The sequence below is a fragment of the Pollicipes pollicipes genome, unplaced genomic scaffold (assembly GCF_011947565.3).
Source record: "Pollicipes pollicipes isolate AB1234 unplaced genomic scaffold, Ppol_2.1 Scaffold_7231;HRSCAF=8579_pilon_pilon_pilon, whole genome shotgun sequence".
NCBI lineage: Eukaryota > Metazoa > Arthropoda > Thecostraca > Pollicipedomorpha > Pollicipedidae > Pollicipes > Pollicipes pollicipes.
This window is the reverse complement of record NW_023597034.1, coordinates 11,868,053-11,892,554: the sequence shown is the minus strand read 5'-3', so window position 1 is coordinate 11,892,554 and position 24,502 is coordinate 11,868,053. Positions and strand designations below refer to the sequence as shown.

General features: G+C 47.2%; 1 protein-coding gene across 1 annotated transcript; it reads right to left on the bottom strand.

Annotated features, from left to right (window-relative positions):
• Nucleotides 1–692: 692 nt before the first annotated feature.
• Nucleotides 693–3,937, bottom strand: Hsc20 (iron-sulfur cluster co-chaperone protein HscB-like protein, mitochondrial). Its single transcript, XM_037234024.1, has 4 exons — nt 3,072–3,937; nt 2,425–2,550; nt 2,000–2,127; nt 693–1,251 (listed from the first exon to the last, which is right to left on the bottom strand). The coding sequence occupies exons 1-4, from the start codon at nt 3,480–3,482 to the stop codon at nt 1,128–1,130; spliced, it is 789 nt and encodes a 262-aa protein (XP_037089919.1). The 5' UTR covers nt 3,483–3,937; the 3' UTR covers nt 693–1,127.
• Between the last annotated feature and the right edge of the window lie 20,565 nt (nt 3,938–24,502).

Below are 24,502 nucleotides of genomic sequence, written 5' to 3'. Positions count from 1 at the left end.
TCCATTCATGCGGAACGACAATCTGACGAGTAGATACTACAGTGCCCCACAAAGGAATGACTACGGAAAACGAGTGCTAACGCTCCACATCATGCGGCTTCAGGCTTGGTTGCTTTCCAGCAACGGTTCCAGTCCATCTTCCGCTGCCGCACTTCATGCTCACTCTGCTTCCTGCCGCTATGGACTACGGCCCACTTAATTTTCCCAGTGAGACATAGCGTCATTGTCCTTGGGGACGATCATCCCACTTCACCCGTAGGTAACAAATTCCCCGAGTTTTCTTGAATCCATATCTTAACAGAGTAAACAAAAACGGGGCACTAATCGTCAGACACGCGTTACAGGTACATAACGCAGATCTGTGCTGACAAAATTTCCAGCAAATAACAGTAACCAGCACGGCCGCTCAACCTAATCGAATGTTATCCGGCACAAACCCGGGATAAAATGACCACAAAGCATTTCGTATGACAGAGGCTGCAACGCACGTGTATGATCGCAGAACTTCCGCCGCGAATGTGGGCGTATTTGCATGAATTCGGGAAAAACATGAAAAACAAACATTTTCCTGAGGCAAAAAACGCGTAACTGCTCAATTTACAACGATTTCCAATGTCGAAAATGCGTAACTTCACAGATACGTGTTTTTGACACAGTAATGTCGCTGACCGTAGGTGACGAAACCGCGTATATAAACGGATGCGTGTTTATGACCCGGAAAACGGAGCATAGTGAAACAATTGAGGCTCGCGTCTCACAGATGCGTGTCAGTTACTCGTTTCTGTCTTTGGAAAACCTTACAAGCACTGCTTATACGCGAGTCTACGAACCTTAAATCCGTTTTAATTTCTTTAAACAATGAATATACACTTTTCACTTGGTCAAAATGTGTGACTCGTCGAGACGAACCCAGTGATACCAATAACTCTATTTCGATAAAAATGTTAGTTACGCGCTTTTGACGTTGGAGGGCAGATCTGGGGCAACGATCGCCCGCTCCATGCAAGTTAACCTACTGGGAAACATTCTCCTTTCACGGCAGCTTCATTCAAAAAACATCCCACTTTAATCTGCCTAGGCTGGTAAGCACTCTACATAAACGTAGCTCTGGCCATTCCAATTCTAAATTATATTCCCCGTTCCCTCTCAAACTGGAGGACTTTGGCACTGATATTCACGTAGTACTTCATCCGAGCTGTCATCTTTCGGGCTTCTTCAAAATCTTTGGCAGCGAATGCAGTGGCGATCGAGCTGGAAGACATAAGTCATGGTGTCAGACAGCCTGACCTTAGCATGTTCAAGGGTGTGGAAGTATTGCTGATAACTATGCATGGTACACATCATGAATGGAGTACAACTGGGCTCAGGGTTTTCCAAGCATTCTTGAATTATGTACCCAGATGCTTGTGGTGCCTGATCATGACTCATATCACATCTTTTTCTTAGCCATTCACTCTTAACATTGCAAAATTTCTCCAAATGTTTTGTCTCACTCTTGGCTAAACATGAGGAGAGAATCTCACAGTGGTACTGGTATTACATTACAGAATGATGACAACAAAATACATTCAGAAACATTAGGAAAGTCCTCACATATATGAGCACTGCAAAGGCTAGCAATCATTTAGGGAGGGAATGGAAATAATGTTCTTTGCACATTTTAATTGGATCGTGTTGATGCCCTGTGAGGTGGTACTGTGACCTTGGTACCTCACTCATGCTGATCATTGACCACATGCATAATTTTCCCATCAGAAGGCTTACTTCACTAACAAAAAGTATTACCAAGACAACAGCAACTCATTGGAGGAAAAAAACACCTACAGCAAGACTAAACACCTGATAGTTTACATGCTCACATAAACATTTTTTGACAGGCAAATTTCTATAAGAGACTTGTTCTCTAGATACACCATGGAAGCACCCATGAAATGTCTGTGGGCACAAGTATTTAGAGCTTATAGATCTTTTCCGCACACAGCTTGTCTGGGATACATACCTTCTTAGATGCCCTAACATTGCCTCATTCTCAGCCTTCAAGATGCTCATCTTGTCATGTGATGAGATGTCTGCTAACTTTTCATTGATTTCCATGATTTCCATCAAAAACTCTGGATCAACATCCATCTGGGGATGAGATATTGGATACACACTGGTAAAAGATTTGGCCTACAGGAAGTGGACCAACCAATAGCAAAAGGAATGCATGAAGGACCCATACCATTTGGTCATTAAGTTTGTAGGTAGCTCATAAAGCCTTGAACTTTCTGAGCCTGGTTACCTGGTGGACAGTAAGTAAATTACATACCCTCCAATGACCAATAAATATGAAGGCAGTGATAGCTAATGATGGCCACTGAGCTATGACTATGTTAGGGAAAATATGCACAGATTAAAATAAAAATAACAGCTTGCGCACTCAACTGTTCCTTCTTCCAGAGGAAACCCAGACAGCTTCAAGAGGTGCAAGCTCCTTCTCAATGGATCTTTCAGCGTTCTGTATGCCCGGTTGATGACTGATGATTCCTTGGCAGCCATAGCCTGCTCAGTCTGCATTCACAGCAAAACAGTCAGCCTGTTTTTGGAAGGTGCTGCCAACATCCATCAAGACACAAAACCATAAAATGTTCATTCTTATTATTATATTGTGATTACTGAGCATCATCTCTTATCCTGACAGCAAAAAATTATACAATGAAATACAGGAAACGTCCAATACCTGCCATCTAGACTGTCAAACCTACATGTTGAGTATGAACTGTCTGTACCCTCACTACTGAGGTTAAATGACTGGTGCAGCAAGACACAAACAATTTAAGCAGCTTGACAAACAACCATGTATTGACTGAAGCTTAATGGGAACAAACAAAAAAGACAACAGCAAAATGCTGATGAAATCAGGCTTAAACATTGGCTACAAATGCCAGCAATAGCTTTGACCATTTCCTGCTTATCCCCCATATCAGTCCAAACTGTAATTATTTAGGTCCATGTATGTGCATCTATATATAACATCCTATTGTTAGTTGTCATACTAAGCACTGGGATTCACCTATGAGTCAGCAACAAACCTCAGTTTTGCTTGCATATTTATCTGGATGCCATTGTCTTTGAAGAGAACGAAACTTGCTGCTCAGTTCGGAGGTATCCACATCGAACTTTGTCTCAAGTGAAAACACTTTAAAGTAGTTTTCAGACTGATCCGACTCATCTGTCCCGAAAACATTCGACGTTTGCAAGCACCGGCGATGTTGACAAGCTACCGCAGGCAGCGGTTCCACCACCTGAACTCGAGAAACTTTCAGGACGGAATAAGTAAGAAATCTAAGCATTGCTGTTGAGTGGATACACGAAATGATGCACACCCGTCCGAGAAACAATAGGAAATCGAATCGCGGCGCCAATCCCGAGAAGCACCGCCCGCCTCCAACCCCATCCGTGACCTCCAGCGCTTCGCCCGCTGCCAGGCAACGCACGGCCATCAAGTTTGCACCAGATTCAGATTCATATTGCTATCGATATTCGCGGACCACTTCAATCCTCTTGGAAATTTACACTCATATAAACCTTAACTTTGGGATTCTTCTGGTGAATTTTCTAGGTGGCAGGCCCAAAGACAAAATAATTATAGCAGGTCAAAGATTTCAAGGTAAAAAATTAGACTTTTCTGATTCCCCTCAAAGTTAGCACATTAAGTAAGCTTAATTTACCCATCATCCTCCTAGATTTTCTACGTCGCAGATTAAAAAACAAAAGAGTTGCGGCATGTTAAATATGTCAAGGCCAAAAAATGGACCACTTGAGTTTGCACCAAAATTGGTGAACAGATAGAGCATTATTTTCTTATTATTCTGTTAAAATTTTAAGCGACAGCCTGAAAAACAAAGGGTCTATAGCACAACCAAAGATCAAGGTAAAAAATCGGACTACTTGGATGTGCTCCAAAAAGAGTACACTGACAAGCCTCATCTTCCTGATTATTTTGGTGGAATTGCTAACCTGCAGCTACAAAAGCCAAGGAGTTAGAGCAGGTCAAATAAGTCGAGGCAAAAAAAAAACAGACCTCTTGAATCAATACCAAAATCAATCAAAATCTTCTGACAATTCTGGTAAAATTTTCAGGTGGTACCTTTAAATGCACCGGAAGCATGTAAAAAGAGCATACCCAACTAAAAGCACAAATATCGTGGCAGCTTTAAACCCATGCATAATATTTGTTCAGCAGTCATCCGAACGTGGCGAAACAGTTAAACCAATGCATCATTTACACGCCTCGTTGTACAATATCCGTGGGCCGACCACATCAGATGGCAAATCGAAATGCAGTCATTTTTCCTTCAACTGAAGCAGGGCAATACGAGGACGTTGACGTTGTTACTGTGCGGCTTAAGACATGTGGTCATGACAGAAGTTGCCAAAGAGAGGCACCACCCAGCACTTTCGACTCGCGCTCTTCATTTGCCACCATAGACGGATTTAGACAAGGGGTAACAAATTGCCTTAGCGTATTGTGACAACCACCTCCCCTTAACACCCGCCCGGTGGCCGGTTGACTACCCTTCGCTCAGGTGTGTGTAGGGGAGGGGGGTCAACGTGACCCCCTCTCAGATCTCGCAAGCTAAGAGTGCTATACATACTGAATTCACAGCGTGTGTTAGCCTGTACGGGAACTCAATTGGGTCCAAATTTTGGGTTCCTACGGCATGACCCTCGAGTCAAATGAGGTCAAACAAGGTAAAACTCCGAACAGGTGTCCAAAGTGTTCTCAGACATGCAACCGCCCTGAGCTCAAACACAGCTGATCTAAGCATAACGTCACTGATGCTCATTTAATGGCAGTGACCTGTCTTGGCCGTTATCAGATCTTGACCAGTCATACAGGACTGTCTTGATTTTTGCTCTTGAACGGACGTCAGCATTGAGCTTGGCGGTATGCCCCAAAACATTTGAAACGAAACCTTTGAATTTAACTATCGATTTTTGCAGACAGGTTTTACAGACCTGGTTCTGTGCAGACAGGTTTTATGTTTGCCATAATCTACGTTCGCGCAGCCTGGCTCGCCTTTCTCACCTTTGCCGTCACGTGGTCCTACGCCACCCATGGCACGTGACAGCAGTCTCAGGTCAGGCCAGCTTGTAGGCCACATCGGCAATCTTGATGCCCCTACTTAGGCTAGCTTCCTTAGACGTTGGTCTGTTCGTCACACGCGACTCTAGGTCGATGGAATTTTCGATTTAATTGTTGTGCTGCCTAAGAAACTATTTTCGAGATGCATGGCTTCGTCTAACACTCCGTTTTCTACCAGATGAACGGTTCCATACAGATCGCCTTTGCCGACTGCATGGCCCGGCTTCAGCCTGCCACAGGTCAGCGATCTTGCAAAGTACATCTACGTTTCTGACACCAAAACACCCGTTATTCAATCGTCAATAGCTATGCAAAGTTTGGGAGGAGTGCGGCGGGAGGAGTGCAGACAGTCCCAATGAAGATAGTGAGGGGGGGGGGGGCGGTCGCACGACCTCACAAAATGGGTCAGGACCGAGCAGTGAAAACGAATGAAAATCGACCTAACATTTCCTCAAAATACGCCAGCAGATTTCTCCCTAGACTTGACTCACTTCCTTCCAAAAGTTATGATAGAAGGGGGGTGGGTGGCTGAAGCCCCTCTCAACTGATTGTGAAACTACGTTATATATATATATATATATATATATATATATATATATATATATATATGGGGTCACGAAGTCACACGTGGGGTCACGAGGCTTGACGTCAACTACACCGCCGCGCCCCGCGGAATCAATAATCCCGCCAATTCCATAAGTTATGTTCACGCGGTCAGACTCGCCGTTCTCACCTTTGCTGTAACGTGCTTCTACGCCACCCACGGCACGTCAGAGCAGTTTCAGGTCAGCCCAGCTTGTAGGCCACACCGGCAATTTTAACGCCCCTGCTCAGGTTACCCGGATAGTATGTGATGTTTTAGTTGCGAACCGTCATTGTAACCCAGCCTTTTTCTCTCATTGACCTCACGTGTAGTCTTGCGGCAGGGCCCTCTGTAACAGCATTGGTTTTGAACATCCCCGGCTCAAGCCCCCCCCCCCCCTCCCGGTACCCCCCGAGGCTTAGCACTTCGCATTCAAAGTTCAGCACACGCATCCCAAGGTGGCCATGGTATTAAGAATACAAGAATAAAAGGCTACGGAGACGTGACATCATTATGGGACTAAAGTTTCGTAGCCCGTAGTATGACTTTTGGCTGATATTACAAGAAAGTTGGTATGTACTAGGAGAGTGATTTACAACGAAGATTTCACCAATGAACTGGGTGACAGCCCTCTTCTACATCCTTGTTTCGATAATATGTGAACAGGTATTATACATGTTGCTCTGCAAATCTTCTTAACACAAATCAACACTAGGATCTGCTCCCAAAAAATGAGTCCCACTTAACCAGATTTTCTCAACACGTCCTCAGGCCTAGCTAGAACCCATTCTTGCTAAGAGGAGAACCGTGGCTAACATCGATTCGTGCTAAAACTGGCGGAGTTTAGCACGCATAGGTACTAAATAACGCAGGTAGGTAGCTCAAGGCTCAACACCGGAAATGAGGCTAATTAGAGGTGAACGTCGTAAATCTCTGTTCGTTCTATGGGGGTGCAAAACCTGCACCATTTTGGCATCCCATTTCCCATTTGATTGCGAGTTTCTTCTAGGACGCAGTCGGTCGGTTGGTGCTTAGTGAAGAGCACGGGCAAGCGGCTAGGAAACGTGCCCGGAGAAACACTTGCACCAAATTTACAGAACAGCATTTTCTACCGGATGAGTGTGGTATTGATATATCCTGGAGTACAGGCGTTGAGGTATATCGTCTTGCGGGTGGTGCGAATGATGGAATATGGTCATTGGACTGTAGTGGTCTGTATTAGACATGGGTTTGGCAAAATTTATTGAGTTAGCCAAAGAATGGCCCACAGGGTTTGGTATCTGATTCAGCTCATGACTTATTCCTGTTCTATTTTTCATTTGACTTAGTTCAAATGCAATGCTTGCACTGAATCATCTGACTCATAACCTATGTAGGTTGTAAAAGTGAATAGTTCTCAGCTGAGATTTGGGAGATTCCAGGATCAGCAGCACGGTGTTTGCTGCTTAGGAAGAACAACAAACTCATGATGTCGTAAAAAGCATTGGGATTTATGTTGCATGGTGTTCATTTTAACTCAGACATGGTATGTTAATATACTTGGAATAAAAAGCATATCCTCATGCTGCCAATTAAGTTTCGCCATATGGCTCATTGATGCAACATTGCTAGAAATGATTGGCTTATGAATCAACTCATGAAATGTGTGGCAAGTATGATTCAGGTCATGACTCAAAGCAGCATTTTTCCTTGTGAACAAATACAGCGTATGACTTAATCCCAAAACAATCAACTCATGAGCTGGTTCACAATTCACCTAGCATCAAACACGCATCTGGTTAGCATGTGCACATATGTGCGTTGAAGTGTTGCATTTGAGTGGATGGTTACCTGGTTGTGGTGACCCATATTAGGCAAAAGGCATTATTTTTGCATGTTGAATGCGTTGGAAAATTTCTGTGCATCTTGGCTGAATGGCCTGTGGTCAACTAAGGCAGAATCGTGAATCCGTTCATGAGTCAATTGTTTCGGAGGGAGTTATGTGCTGCGTCTGCTCGCAGGAAAACTGTTGTTTTGCCTCATGACCTGACTCCCATTTGTTATATATTTCATTAGCTGAATTATAAACTAATGATTTCGAACCGTGTTGCATCAGTTATTCGCGTTTAGTTTTTATTATCCTTTCCATATTTGTATATATTTTTACAAATTTGTGTGCAGATTTTTCTAACATGAGCACAGAATTCTTACAGAAATTTCTAAACAGTCAAACCAATGCTATTTATCCAGAAGGTTACTGAATATTAGCTACAAACCAGAGGATGTATATATATATATATATATATACATAGGTGCCGCTGAATTGGGTTATGCCCAGAGGTGGATACAAATATTGCAACGTAGGGATGAGTGGAGAAAGCTGCAACTTGCATCGCAACTCTGTTGGTTACAGAAAATGACTGCATCGTGTATTCCCAAGATCTTCCTTTCTCCCCGAAATCGAGGTGCCTTGCAGCGGTGCTTTTGTGGTCGTCAGATATGTAATATGTAAAAGCTTGTATGTAGTCAGCTTAAATAGTCCATGAAGTTTAAGGAAAAGGGGGAAGTTTGTCCCACCTTTGGGCATTCGCAAGGACGCCACGGAAGTTGTCTGATAACTGATAGAGGCTGTTTGGACCCTCAGTTTTAGATGGAGACCTGGCTCGTCAAAATTGGTACCCATATAATCCGATTTGTATGGAAAATAGTGAAAACTGAACGTGTAAATGTGATTGTTGCTACAGTGATTATCGTCGCAGTTTTTTCTTTCTTTTTCGTTCCGTCACTTACGTCACCGTAAAATCATGCATATTCCACAAACTCAGTTCGCTCAAAAGTACATGATCGGTACTTTTGGGTTTGGGTAAACATCTGCACTGATGTACAGTGCCCGATGTGATTCGATGACCGATACCCTCAGCGCAACATCATGGCTGACCGCGAAACGCGCTAATGTTTACTCTCCGAAGCATATGTTAGAGTGCTCCACATTTCCGGGGGGGGGGGGGGGTTGAACTAAGATAACCATGTTAAAGATCAATCTGTGCAGCTCACAGCCCCGCCCATGTTAAGACATAAACCCCTCTAGTTTCTGAACTACATGCCCGCAAATATGAGGAGCCTTTTTCAGGTAGAGTATTTCAATATCACCTTGGCATTCGTGACGTCATACTAAGGTCACTCAAGCCCTGCCACTCCATTTGCCGTGCGGTGATTCAGGCCAAAAATGATATAATGGTAGAGTCGTTCATCAGGTGTTCGTGAGAACGATTTTCGGATATAACGGCCGTCGATTGGCTCTCAATCAATGTTGTGCAAGGCGCCATAACGCATCAACATGACATAGCGACAATGACGTATCGAAGAGTATATGTAAGGTGCCAAGTGCATTTGCGAGGAATACTATTCCCATAGATAAAACAGTGGAAATGGGTTTAATCGTCGATGATAAACGAGAAGAATAGAGATATAGATGCGTTGATATTTCTGCACCATGCCTGTATCGAAACGAACAGCGAAGCGGATACACTTTGGCTATCTGTCTGTCACGGACTGCACGACGCTTGAAATCTGCGTTTGCTGGCAGTCACCCCTCGGCCCTCACCTCTTAGGCACGCAGCCGGTCGCATGTTTTGTAGCCGGCCGGGGCATCGTGGCCCGCGAGACGGGCACTTGTCGCTGAGTGCTGCGGCGGGGAAGTCGTGCGAATCTACTCACTTTGTCAGATGGTGAGTTGAAATACAGCATCACCCCACCGATGCGTTTGTCGTGATTGAATGTGAGGGTAACTGAAATGATGGAGAACGCGCGTTTAAGAGACCAAAATAGCCCTGCTCCCTAGGCACACGAATGTCTAGTGTTAAACTGTGGATCTGTTTGGCGGATCGGGTGGAACCGTAATGGCGACGCGCTGCATGACATGCAGAGTGAGAGCTCTGTGTACACCAGAAGTGAGGCTTCTATCGCGTTGAGAGGCAATGGGGTCCGTCGGGAGGCGTGGATTGGTCAAGTGCGCTTGGCATGAACGCCCCAGACGAGCCAACTAAATAAAGGAAGGTGTAGTTAGATCAGCAGCGTGGGCGACAGAAACGGGATGTTTCAAAACAAAACAAAAAACTGTATACTGTTGGCGTGCTTTCATGGCCAACGACACATCCGTCTTTTCTCGCACCTCCAGCTCGATTAGGGGTCAGAGAGACGTTATCCCTTTGAGACGTTACATTTAAGACAGAGTTAACAGGGGAGAAGGGAAGACGTTGTCAAGCCTCACAGTGCGTGACAGTGGGGGAGGGAGGGCGGAAAACGGCCGTGGATACGTAACGAAAATTGTGGATGGCCCGGGAACACCTAAAAAAATTTGACCCTGGGAACACGCCGCGGCCGACCTGGATGAATGAGTAAGAGCGCGGTGCTGGTAGCTTGTGCCGTCGTCAGAGGGGCGGCTGTCAGACCGACTGGGGACGGGACGCAAGACGGCGTGCCGGTGGCCATAAATCAATCAAAGCGAACCGGTTGGCCGGTGTATCGGCGACAACAGTAATCCTGCCACCGGCTAAGGTCGAGAGCGAGGAGTGGGCTAACTGTGGGTGAAGCGCACGAGCTGAGGAGCTGTTTGTAGTTCATAGGTTTGGCGGATGGAGGGTGTCTGATGGTTGCATTGAAACGCAGAATGTTGACAGGGTGGTCACGCATCAACTCACAAATGGAAGCAATTTGTCACTTGGCGGGTGCGTTTCGGGTGGATGCGAACTGAAGTTAATGCGCGTCGAACAAAAAAGGTTGAGTTTGCAAAACTTTTAAGTATACATAATTTAATCCTCGCCCGGCATGTTGGGTGCTCCGATCTTTCTAATCGGTACCTTTTCTTGGGCAGGCGGGGGTTCCTGTGTTTGTGATGGGGCAATGGGTGGATCATTTCGGGCCTCCTGTCGACCAATAAGCGTGATGTTGACTATCTTGAGCCTCTCACAGGTTAGATGTTTTCTCCTACGTGCCTGAACCCTCGCCCTGGTAGGAGGGGATGATACAGCCCCCCTAAGGTTTTTGAGGGTGCCTCTCCGGCATGTTGCGCAATCGCGTCCAAGTCTTCAGTAACCTGTGAGGCGTCCATTTGTCTGTTTTAATTCCAAACTCGTGTTCCTAGGTTTTCTGGTTTCGGAGCAGAAGAGGTTTTGGGGGAAGAACTGCACGCCGATACACGGCCGACGCGTGCGGTGGGCAGCAACCAACGATGCCGTGGAGCGCGCGCGGCGGAACGACATTGTCACATTCACGTGGCGATGTGCCATAACTGCATGCTCGAAACACAAGCAAATACGCTATAGTGCTCAAAATGGAAAACGAAACACGTCTGTTAAAGTTTAGTGGCGCCGCAAGGAACTTAACTGTATGTATAATGCCGCAAAGCTGAAGAGGTGTGATTCTCTGCAAAGTTCGACCTTGGACCTGCCATAATGGGCTCAATTATGAAACCAGCAGCTTTAAAACTAATACCAATCGCGAGATGCCGTTGAGACCACACCGCTGATGTTTTCTATCAATTCTGGTTGGAAACGCGAGGGAGATCGCACACTCCGCCCATCAGTTCGTGTTAGGAAAACGGTGATTTATGGCTAGGATTAAGGGCCCTTCTTTTCATTTGATGAAAATGCATACAAGACTCGAGAACAACGTGAACACGCACATGATCCGTCGACGACGTCGGCAGCGACCTTCTTATACTAGTTCCACTTGCCGAGGGGCAGTCTCTTGGTCACTAGGGTCGCTTAATTTAAGCATAGTCGCTCCAGTACCCGGGTGCCGTATTGCTAGCAGAACACATTTCACGCATGCCAGTTCAAGACCTTGAACAAACTGCTGTTCGAAGAGGGGACAGTCATGTAAAAGCTCCCATGTCAGGAATGCATGGAAGTAACCGCAGTACCAGCAGCCTTCTTTTGCAGAAGGGTGGAATAATGCGCGCTTATAGTGTCACCAGCAACAATGCGCGTTCACGTTAACCAGCGCTGGATGCCACAGTTAGAGCGGAGCGGCATATGATCTTCTGTTAAGGAACCATCCTGGCCGATCGTAATTCTTCGTGGTGACCCATGGTAAGGTTTGAGGCTCGGCGCTGGTCGAATTTAGTCCGGCGGCATTTCAAAGCATCTGACTCCCCTCGCCAGATCAGATGGGGTGGGTAATAACCTCGCTTACGACTGCGTTCCCCAACCCTTCGCTGCGCCAGGTGGGGGAGCTGCACAGGTCGCCGCGCCCGGAACGGTCGCGTCGGTCCGCGTGCGTTGGCCAAACGCTATGAACAGCATGACTGCCAGAGGCATGCGCCAGGAATCTTTCTGGGGTTAAAGTTTTGTTGGTTGCTCGGTCAGCTCCTGTCGAATCGAAGCACTAAGACGTAACATTCGACTCTTCTCTAAAGTGGGCACCGATTCGCAACAAATTTTGCGGAAACGCCGTCATTGGTTCATTAAAGATCGATTAATTGTTCTGCCTTAACTATTCAATTTCATGTTTAGCAATCGTGCGAGAAGATAAACGCGTGTTATGTGTTCATAATACATTTGAGCGTCAAAGGTTTCAGAAGGTAAACACATTATGACTTCCTATTTGTACCATTACATTTAGCATATTTCTATTACATCTTAGCTTGTAGTGCTTCACATTAGTTCGGTATTTGTTTATTCTTCCTTTATTGGAAATGAATTGAGAATAAAATCCCGCAGATTAGAAGTTAAGCAATGACATCCTTTTATAGATAGCACATCAAGTAAAGGTAAAAAGTTCTGTAACACTTCTCAATGTTTTAAGGAAAAGTTACGGAGCAATGTAAATCACGTCAGCAGATTCGTGTGCTGGGTTGTGGTTTACATCAGAGCCAACGACCGCTATATTGCCGGGACGCACAGATAAAAATCATGTTATCAGTCGGAGTCCCATAGACTAAACATTTGCTTTGTTTCTGAAAACCTTATTTTCTGTCATGACTCCCTGAATTCTGGAGCTATTGCAAAATGTTGAACATGGCTGTAAAGGTCAGTGCAAGTTGTTTCTCCCTGTAAGATATCTGTGGGTGCCGAAAGTGCAGTGGTACACGCATCTGGTAAACTCCCGTGCTTCTGGAAAACCAGAGGTACGGGGTTCGAGTCCCCGCGGTGCCTGCCCTTCCTGCTAGGGTAACAGGCAGGTGACGTCATATAGGCTCAGCAGTAAATGAGTGGTAAGGCAACAGCGACAGCGACAATGACCTTCAACCTATCTTCATGTGCATACAAGTGTGGTTCTTTTGCTTCCAGCGGAAGTCATGACTACACCACGTTTTATGAGCTTTTACGCAACTCTAACTTTACTTTCAAACTTTTATCAACGGCCAACTCTGTCAGCGTAAGGATCAATACGTTGAGAACGAAACCGCTATTGACAAACAGTACTGAGCAGCGCGTCTAAATATGCGTTGAGTGCGGGTCGACTAGTAGCAAGTAAAGCAAAATTTAAAGCTGCTTGCCTTTTTTGTATAGTTCCTCACAATGTTGCTTGTTGGTTAACTCGATTTTGAAACAAGATGGCCACTTGAGGTTCATCGTACCTAACAGGTGCGAGCAACGTCTACGTCAGGTAAGAAACAGAACACAAAGTTAAATCAGATCATATGGTAATGTTGAACTGAAGGTAAGGAGGTGATCCTGTCAGATTTCATTTTCCCAAAATACATGACTAAAATCATGATACATCGGAGCCCCATAAACTTATTTAGATGTTATACACTTCAGATGGAACATTTGGAACACGTGTTTCTGTAATCATTTGGTTGATTTTGACAACATTTAAAGCTTTCAATGGCATAGAAAGGAAAACGGAAAAAGAAATTCTCTCTCATAAGGTAACAATTTTGCACAAGTTTTGCGACGTTTCATTTTTGCACTTGAATCTCTAAATTAGCTTGTCTGTGGTGCCCTGCTAATTCGATCCAACCTAGCTTGAAACGTCGACTTGCCAATCATTTTTCACAACCGGCTTCTTGCTGCCCGTCAAAATTTGTGGCAAATAATTGACGGCAAGGGGAAGTTAACGCATTTTTAAGTTCCATGGTATATTTTAATATCAAGTGATAAGGTATTATTAAGCTCATAACTCGGCTTCCTTAATAGATGGAATGACGCAAATGGATTCCATCAAAGGACGATACAAAGCGCTATCTTTCGTAGTAAACATGACTGGACATGCTGATGACTAGCTTTATAATATTCAAGCAGCATGTAAAACACGTTAAAAATACCTCCAAGAGCTCTGACTAATGTCAGAACGTTAAATCCATCACAACAAAGAATGTGAGTGTATTGTCGTGCTTTGCGTCTCGTGACACAATGCGATGCCCGTGACATGGTGAGCGAATTTTCAGACATATAGCTCCGATCGCCTAATTCGGTTTCTAGCCAACATTTGGTTTACGCTTGTTGCTTGACCAATAGGCCAATTCCCAACTCATTTTTCGGAGGTAGGTTGCGTAAGAAAAGGCACATTATTCCACACTGGACGTGTGTGAGCGACCGGGATCATAAAATATTTTGTGTTATAATAACCCTTAGCGGTAACCATTGTACGCGATTGTCGGGTTTTGTGGGGATTATCGGTGTTTGATTTTGAGAACTAACACAAAGGTGGTGATTTTATCCCTGTCGACGGTGAATTTATTCTCCCTCGAAATGTCGATGCGGTAGATTTGTAGACGGCCGCCACGTCGAAGACACCGAGGTTTTAGGTGCACTATATTTGATGACCGCCCATCGCCAACACCGCGCTTCAACTCCTCGTGGACGCTGACAGGGAAACAACGAAACCTCGGAAATGGACAGACTAGAGCTAGAACTAAACAGAGCGGAAACAGACAGAACAGAGACTAAAATTAGCAATACAAAATGAATACCAAAATAGCATGGATTGACTGACGCTAAATTAGACCTCAAGATAATCGCAAGCTAAGTGACTTAACAAACGAGAAGCGAGTACTAAATCAAACTAGAAATGCGAACGGTGCACCGACTACACCCGACCCTGCCAACAGAAAAAAAGACATCACTTCGCAATCTTCCGTCGCAGCGCACGATCACAGCACGGCCGCAGAATGCCGACGCGGATTTCGGCCGCAGAACACCGACGCAGAGCTCGGCCGCAGAGCCCGTCCGCATACATCTCGGCCGAAGAGCTCGGCCACGGAGCACAGCCGCGGGGCTCGGCCACGGAGCCCAGCCGCGGACATCACGGCCACAGAGCTCGGCCGCGGAGCTCAGCCGCGGACAGCACAACCGCGGGCAGCACGGCCGCAGCGACGACCCATCTGCGAACGCTAGGCAAAACACACGACATACGCAGCACACGCAACCCACAGTGCGGTGTAAGTTCCGTGTAATTGTAATAATAAAGGACAGCTTCGGCTTGAGGCATGACTGGGGGACTGGGAAACAGGGTTCGTGAAGTCAGTGAGCAACACTCCAATGACATGTCATGCCCATGTGCACTGTCCCGTTAACAGGACACACTAACCGGTGGCGCTACACCGGTAGGCCTGCGAAGACATTGCCAAACACGACACCAGAAAAGCACCCAGGCAGTACATTTTATCCCATATAATCCAATTGCATTTCTGCCACATTTAGCCAAACTTAAGACAATTTTAACCAACGACTTAACTCGGACAATAGCGATCCGGTGGCCTAGAAGCTCTGTCAGAGCGCCGGGGGGCTGGCACAGGAGCAGGGGCCCTCGGAGACGCATCATGGACCAACACAGGAGCGGTCACGTGCCCATCAGGCACCAGCACAGGTGCGGTCAGTGGTCCATCTCCACCATCCGGAGCAGAAACGGGAACATCAAGCACATCAGGAGCGTGCTCACCCACATGTCTCTCCGGAACCGCAGCGGATATATCCTGCACCTCTGACAGAACAGGCATCCCTGTCGAGAGAGGCGCCGGGCCACCCACAGCAACAGCCGCGGTTACCGAATTCTCGCCGGCTGGAAATGTGCCACGAGCAAATGGCGACAAGTACGAGTCGCCCTTCGGTGACGCGCCATCTGGTGGCGGAGGTGATCGGGGTGAAGGCTGATCTCCAACCTCGTGGTCCGCAGATAACGCCGAGCCTGGAATAGTCATGTCTGGGCCTGCGACAGGCACTGAGGGGTCATCGGAACGAGGTTTCAGTCTATTGTGGTGAACAACGACAGACTTTTTCCCTAACCTAACCTAACCTAACCTAACCTAACCTGTAATTGGGTTATGTATGTATGTGTATGTAAGTGTATGTAACCTATAACCCTCACCCTGTAATTGAGGTCAGACAGCTTAGCCACAACCACCGCAGGCTTCCATGGCCTGACAAACTTGTAGTACTGGCCTTGCTGAGCTACACTCTTGAACAGATACACCGCGTCACCAGCCTGAAAGTGGTACATGGTCAGCTTCTTGTCGAACAATCTCTTGTTGCGCGCATGACGCTTGTTTGAGGCCTGCAGCGCAAACTTGTGGGACAGTTTGATCCGCTGTGTGAGTCTGGACAGATACTCAGAAATCGTGGCGCACTTGGGGACAGCAGATGGTGCCTGGATTTACACCGCAGCTGGTAACCTAGGATTTCTGCCAAACATCAGGTAGTATGGAGAGTGTCCCAGCGAAGAATGTACCTTGGCTCTGTATCCGAGCATGAGCAGAGGCAAGTGAGCGTCCGAGTCGCCATGGTTCTAGTCCAAGTACTTTGCCAACATGTCCAGTATCGTTCGCATCATTCTCTCACACTTTGAATTCCCCTCAGGATGGAAAGCAGAGCAATGCGAGCAAAGCAGAGCAATTCTCAACGCCCAGCAATCGACAAACCTCAGCAAGAAGAGTGCCAGAGAAATTTGCAACATTGTCTGAATGAATGCGGCGGGGGCACCCGAAACGCGCGATAAACTGGTTGACAATCACATCAGCAACAGTGGCGGCAGTCATGTCGGGGACCGGAAACACTTCACACCAGCGAGTAAAATGATCACAGATCACCAGAAGATGCTTGTTCCCATGGGTCGTCGTGGGCAGGCCACATGGAAAATCGATAGACACAGTCTCAAAAGGTTCTTCGGCAAGCAATTCACCCATTGAAGCCCTTGGGTGCGGAATAGGAGTAGCTCGTGTGTTGCACTTCTCACACCGGCTGCAAAAATCTTTGATGACGGCCTCCATCCCGCACCACCAAAACTCGCGTCTCGCCGTTGACGTCAGCGACTCTGAGCCAAAATGGCCACCAGCAGGGCCGGCATGTAGGGACGTCAGTACACCGGGTATCAACTGTTTTGGGACAACCAGCTGTAGCTGGTCTTCACCACCAGCGCAAGTCCGATAGCAGCGGAAGACAACGCCATCGATAAGTCTCAGACGGTGCCATTGGCGCAAAAGTGGAATCGACTCAGTGTCTACAGGAGAGGATCTTGGTCTCTTGCCCAGAGATAAATGTTTCGCAATCTCAGAAATTGCAGAATCCTGATCCTGCTCGTGTCGCAGGGAACTGTTAGACCAGGAATTCGCAGACACCGCACACACATGTTCATCAGTCTGGGTTTCGGCGTCACACGTCATTTGGGGACATCGACTCATCACATCGGCAGGGACATTCTCAACACCAGGTCTGAACACTACCTCAAAGTCAAATGCAGAAAGTATTTCAAACCATCTCGCCAAAATTCCAGTAGGGTTTTTAAATGTCAGGAGCCAACGTAAGCTGGCATGGTCTGTGCGTAGCTCGAAACGTTTCCCAATCAAATAATGCCTGAAATGTTCGACGAACACGACACACGCCAAAAGCTCTTTGCGGGTTGTGCTGTAATTACGCTGTGATTTGCTCAGTTTCTGAGAGGCATAGGCAATCACCCGGTCCTCACCGTCCTGCTCCTGAAAAAGGGTTGCCCCGATTCCCAGGTCAGATGCGTCAGTATCGAGACGGAACCTTCCCGCACCAGCCGAAAAAGGCGGAAATGACACAACAGGCGCACACGACAGCGCTCGCTTCAGCATGTCAAACGCGCTTTGCGTTTCCTCAGTCCACACGGACTTTGTGTCTTTTTGGGCCAAGCGGAACAGGGGGGCAGCGATCTCAGCGAAGTTTCGTATGAACTTGCGAAAATAGGAAGACAGCCCAAGGAAACTGCTTTATTCCTTCTGTGTGCTCGGGCAGGGCCAGTCCACCACCTTTTGGACCTTCTCCAGGTCGGTGGACACACCATTAGCGGACACTACATGTCCCCAAAAATTCACATTTTTGGTGAAAAATGAGCATTTCTGTAGGTTCAGGGTAAGGCCAGCACTCTCAAAACGTTGCAGAACCGTGTCGAGTTTGGTAATGACGTCATCAAATCCACAGCCATGCACAATGATATCGTCAAAATAATGAACGCAGTCTCGGGGAGTCACATCTCCCAAAACGACGTCAAGAAGACGGGCACAGGTTGCAGGTGCCCCAGCCAAACCAAAAACCATGCGAGTATAACGATACGTGCCGAACGGTGTGGTAATGGTAGTTTTGTCCCTGTCTTTAGGATCCACGGCAACCTGAAAATATGCGCTGTTCATATCCAACTGGCAGAATGTGTCAGAGCCAGCCAATGCCTCAAGCGAATCATCAACTCTCGGTATGTGATATGCTGGTACCTTTGACACGGCGTTCAGGCGGCGCAAATCAGCAACCAGTCTGTATGCACCAGATTTCTTCTTCACCAGACAGGTTGGGGACGACCATGCACCATCAGACTCCTCCAAAATACCTTGACTGACTAGCTCACGGAGCTGAGAATGCAGTTCGTCCGCCAGGTGAGGTGGAACACGCCTGGGGGGCTGACGAATGGGAGGATGGTCACCGGTATCAATCTCATGGGTGACCAGATCCGTAAACCCGATATGACCGTCAAAGATGTCAGCGTGTCGTTCGAGTAGCGACTCTAACTCACTTCTCTGCTCAGGCGACAGGTCGGAACCACACTGGTCAGACCGCAGTCTGACAGTTTGCTCAGTCCTCAGCTCATCGTTCGAACAGTGTGGCTGCTCGGCAAAACCAACCTCCAGCCTGGCCAGGGCACGCTTTTTGGGAATAGTAATGGGCTCAGTCGTCACATTTCGCACAACAAATGGCACTCTGGAGCCAGCGACAGTCACGAGTGCACTGATGACCAGTAAACCATTCAGTTCATCAACGGGTTCGACGAGAGCAGGGCCATTGTAGAAACTATTCTGCACAAAACCTTTTAAAATAATCTCAGTGCCAGGAAAGACGACTCTGTCAGCACTCAAAGAAATGTCGCCGATCGTCACAGCGTGAGCGGACGCTGAACGAACGGCCTCGACGGGGGCAACAAAAAGTTGTTTTGCACGCAAATCAATAACACAGGGACAATGCTGCAAAAAATCAACACCAAGCAAACAAGGCACGTCAGTGACATCAGAAACGAAAAATGGTACGGTGCACTTAACGCCAGCAATGTCGAAAGGCACCACAGTTCGACCAAGAAGTGGGAGCTCAGAATGCGACGCAGTACGGGCCTGTACAGATGTCTTTCTCAGTTTCAGGTTCGGCATTACATCAAACACGGACTTACGCAACACGCTGATCGAGCTACCTGTGTCAAGAAGGCACTGACAATCCACACCAGCGAGGCGCGCCGTCAGACGCATGTCATCGGTCAGTGATATCATATTCGATGGTGACTCAGACCGAGCGCCATCGGAGTTTGAGCGGTCCGGTCGCTCGGTGGTGGAACGCTTCGCTGGAGACTGCTCTCTCGGCGGCCGGACCCCAACTCGTTTCCCTGCAGAAAAGACTGCTCAGGGCATGTCTGGGGGCACATCACGGCCAAGTGGCCAACTGAGTGACATTTGAAGCACTTCCGGTTCCGCATTCTGCAGCGATCGCGGACATGATTCTGCCCACCGCAGCACAGACATAACCGCGAGCCGCGGTTTCTCTGACCGGCAGAAGTGCCACCGGGACGAGAGGCTGCCTGAACTGCGGCCTCTAAGCTCATCACCCTCCTCGTCAACACAGCCAGTTCACCGTCACAGTCGAGACGGCGGACACTGGGCTGATACTGCTTCAGATATGCCTGTGAAGCAATCAGGTTACGCACTTTAGTGATGGCGCCGTCAAAGGACGAAATACCGTCCGCAATAACAGCGGCATGTAAGTCAGCGGGCAAGGTGGCCAGGAAATGGCTGAACATCAGTGAGCACGTATCGGTGAGGGTAGGGAAAGCCATAGCCATCAGCTTTCTAAATCTGATGACAAACGCATCGAGACTCTCGCCCACACTAAACCTCAACTCACGCAAGGCGAGGTGATGCTCTGTCACGGTCTTAGCACCGAAAGCACCTCTCAACCCTGCAGCAACCGTCTCGAAGGTGGCAGCCTGTTGAGTGGGCAAGCTATCGAATGCGTCACGAGCAATGCCAGTGAGTGACAGCGGGAAGACATTTGACATTTGCTCCCCGGTCCATTCTCGGAGCATGGCATACCGCTGAAAATAATCAAGAAAGCGTCTCAGCGAACCACGTCCATCAAAACTCGGCATCGTCAGACCAGCCATCTCGGATCTCAAATGCGCAGCAGGAGCCACATCAGCCGAAACGGGAGGCTTAGAGTCCATGCCATCAGGAAAGCAATTCAGTCCAAAAAAAGATGAAGCAAGACTAGGCACTTAACCGACCATTGCAGCAGCGCAGGTACCCAGACAGTGTCGCCAGCAGCCCGGTATCACCTGGCAGCCATCAGTCACAGCTACTCCCGCTGCTGCGCACGGCAGAGCCGGACCGGCCGTCCGCTCAGACGCAGCGCGGCGTCCCGCGCAGGAATCACGCACCAGACCGACCCGGCCGGAGGTCACTCGGCCGGCCGGCGGGCGAGTGGCCGCGGGCGGTCGCAGAGGCGCGCTCAGCGACCCCAGATAAGGCAGGCGTCACCGGGCAGGCGAATGAGCGCGAAAACCTCGTCGACGCGGCAGTAGTTGCGACGTGGGTCCTCCATCCCACCGCTGCCACCAGTTGTAGACGGCCGCCACGTCGAAGACACCGAGGTTTTAGGTGCACTATATTTGATGAGCCGCCCATCGCCAACACCGCGCTTCAACTCCTCGTGGACGCTGACAGGGAAACAACGAAACCTCGGAAATGGACAGACTAGACCTAGAACTAAACAGAGCGGAAACAGACAGAACAGAGACTAAAATTAGCAATACAAAATGAATACCAAAATAGCATGGATTGACTGACGCTAAATAAGACCTCAAGATAATCGCAAGCTAAGTGACTCAACAAACGAGAAGCGAGCACTACATCAAACTAGAAATGCAAACGGTGCACCGACTACAGATTCATCCTCAACTCCAAATGTCCCTTCATATCACTTCCGGTTAAGCTATGGTCATGAATTTTACCAAGTAACTAGTTCGATCCATTATGAAAACAAAGTTTAGGAGACCGAAATCAGCAGGCCGATTTGATGTCTTATCTCCGTTCATGCGTATATAGATCACTATTGGAACGTAGTAACGCACCTTACTTTAAGTTAGTACGGGAAGAACACTGGCCAACGGATCTTCTCTTTGCAAAACATAGATAATGCTAGACGTCAAAAGGAGTCTGAAAAGTTTAAACTTTTTAAATAATTCAATTCAAGAGTCAGTGACAATACAGCTCGGTATTATATACAGCTCGGAGCCGGTGACATAGTGCTGTTACTGACGACACCGCGCCGGATCTGTAGGCACGACGACAGAGCCAGCCACAATGGAGCCCGTAAACGGAGGAGCCCGTGCACCTGAGAAACATTTAAATGAATCTGGAATTCTAAGAGTGAAAACAGGAAGCCTAACAGAATGGCACGCTTGGCAGACAAAGCCGTGATAAACTTGAGTTCATTTTTAGTCGAACTTGGGAAATTTCTTTCACTGTCTACACGACAAACCATTTCACACCTCAAAATGATTTTGAAACAGATGGCTTAGCCCGTCCATGACAAACGATGAAAAAGGTTTTGAAAACCAACATTTTTTCTCACCTTGCTAACCGTGGCACTATTGGGGTGAAGCAAAATGTTGCAGCTTGTATCGTCGTGACAAACAGAAAATTTTCGACCACGGTTTGTCTTCTCATCCAGCCAGGGCCGTTCACACCACACGAGACTCCCTATCTTAGGTTACCATCAGAGGTCACATGAGGCGAAGTGCGTGTTGAGATAAAAATAAGACGGAAAATAGAAGTAAAAAATAAATCAAACATAATTCTCAAAATCCATGACGCGTGACCGAAGAAGCGAAACAATTGCATTAGATGAACTGATCTGAACTGACAAGTATGTATGTATAACGTGGGTGTCCGTCAGTAGACCTGCAGGCCTAACGGTCGGGATTTTTTTCCATGAAATTTGCACACGACCGAGATTCGCTGGATAAGCTTGACAGAGTCTCGCCAAATTTTTGCATTTCGCAAAAATGAGGGCGCGTCGAAGGAAGAAAAAACGCAAAAATCCCGTAGGGTTAACACGGACGACGCCAATTTCGCGATTCCGGCCGACGGCCCGACACGCCTCGCTTCCCGGAGCCGTATCTGGGTAACGAACGGTCTCAGCGACACTCAACTTGCACGGTCCGATAGAGCACGGAATGAGCTATCGCAATCTGGGAAGTTTTTTTGCGCCACGTCACACGTGGCCGTGCACAAGTGTTGAAAAGTTGAAATCGGCCGTTTTCGACGCGTTTTTACGTTTACGATTGTATCTCGGCAGGGAAAGAAGGTGGTGGCCTGATTTCTTATTTCGATTTTTTGGAGATTGAATCCCAACATCCACAATTAAAGCGGCTACGTTTTCAGCGTGCATCGCGAGTTTGTGCAACGCACCGTTGCGCTGCAAACTGCATTACAAGTTGCAACAGGCCGAGTTTTAAAAACCGAAGCTAAATACAGGCCACTACCGTCAAAGCTATGCGTGATCTAGAGTTAAAAACTACATCAGCGTGTCAGCCGTTTCATCGTGTCTCTGATACTCCCTGTTGTTGGTCACATTTTTAAAAAATGTCGTTCGCAAATGAGCTCGCACCAGAGGGTTGCATGACGGGTTTTTCCCGCGACGGCGGCAAGTTACTGACCGGCTCCCGACGTACGCCCAAGGCGTTAAGGGTTAAAATGGCTGTTCGGGCGGCGGGCTTTCGACCTTGTTCATTCTCCCGGCCATTATCTTAGAGAACGAGGATGCTGGTGTGCCTTAAAGGGAATGTTCCACAATGGAAGATATTGAGCTAGGCATCAGGCATGATGGGAAATGCTTCTTTGCAGCTATTGCTAAGCTTTCAAGGTTCAAAAACGACGCTAAGTAGCTAATTTTTTAAGTTTATAACAATGGGCCCCATTATGTCATTGATGGCGTCATGAAAGGGGTTTGTAACGACAGCAAAACCTCGCAGCATCTGACAGCCAGACCTAAAGAATGCCTCAACATACACGAAAGCTGACGCCAACCGGCCATTCTCGTCGCCGGGCTGTACCGGGGGGCGTCTGAGTGGGTGGGTTATTTGTGGATTTTTTGACTTGGTGCCGGCCTTAAGAAAAGCTTTCGTGGACTGTTTGAGATGCGCAATGTGGCGATCGCCAGCTTTTATGGCAGGTTATTAATATCAAAGCACAATATGCTGTACTGCTGCTGTTGCTGCTTTGCTGTTGATGACTTTATTGTCGACCCATCGTTGCGCGGAGCACTGTAGTCCTGACACTGGTATCATATGATATGTACAGTAGTCACTGTCCTTATTGTTTGTAACTGGAAATGTGGTGTCCTGAGAAAATTAATATCTTTTTAATGTCGATATGCATTGATTGTCAAAACATTGCTATTGGTATGGTAAAGATGGCAAGGTTGGGCTACCAACTTTTTTGCTTAGGATTATTCGTGCAGTTGATAGCTAACCATGATGTAACCATTGTGGTGCAACGACATTCTTGCCGTAGACAGCCCTTTGGCATTGCTAAATAAATGTTTGCCAATCATTCATAAATTATAAGCTGCTATCTCATAGGCTTGACACACAGTACTTAACCAATGTGGTACATTGTGTAATCGCACTGGTCAATAGCTTCATTGTGGCACTATCTCGGTGCTGTACCGTGGCATGACATAATGAACAACAATATGCTTTTTCAACTGCAATCCATGCCGCTTTCATAATAAATTCCAGCATGAAAAGATGGGTCAAGAATGCGCCCTTGTATTGAATTCCCATCTGACATATGACTGACCAAAAAGGCATGGTACAATATACAAATAGAGTAGACTAAGGAAACAGAGTAAAGTCAGTAGACTGCAGAATTCCGAAACAATATTCTCCCTCAGAAGAACAAACTTCGCAAGCACACTCGCCATCACATCAATACAAATACAAGCCACTGGCACACACCGCCAGTGATCACACGCGTTTCCAGCTCCCGATTCACACACTTTTGTCAAATAAGTGTGATCTTACAGTTGCACAGTTCGTGGGACTATCAAATTGCAAGTTTTCTCACAATTTCCGCACAGATCTTCAGTCATGACACCGAAATGCACCGTGACCTCCCTTCGAAACAAAGTCCCAATGGGGGTTCACGGTAATGATGCTCAATAGGTTCTTCTTGTAAAACAGATCTTTTTTTGTTCAAGATTTAAGTTTGTCGTACCATATGTGTGACATACCTGAAGAAAACTATGTCTAAAATTACTGTAATGTTTCCCTAATTTCACAATGCCTTGCTAACCTATAAACCTGTGCAAGGT

Bases quoted from the DNA above. Each gene is read 5' to 3' on its own strand.
- Hsc20 (XM_037234024.1), bottom strand. From the start codon at position 3,482: ATGGCCGTGCGTTGCCTGGCAGCGGGCGAAGCGCTGGAGGTCACGGAT. The intron at 2,551-3,071 runs GTTTGTTGCTGA...CTGTGAATGCAG, and splicing joins AATATGCAAGCAAAACTGAG to ACTGAGCAGGCTATGGCTGC. The intron at 1,252-1,999 runs GTATGTATCCCA...TATGTCTTCCAG, and splicing joins ATGTTAGGGCATCTAAGAAG to CTCGATCGCCACTGCATTCG.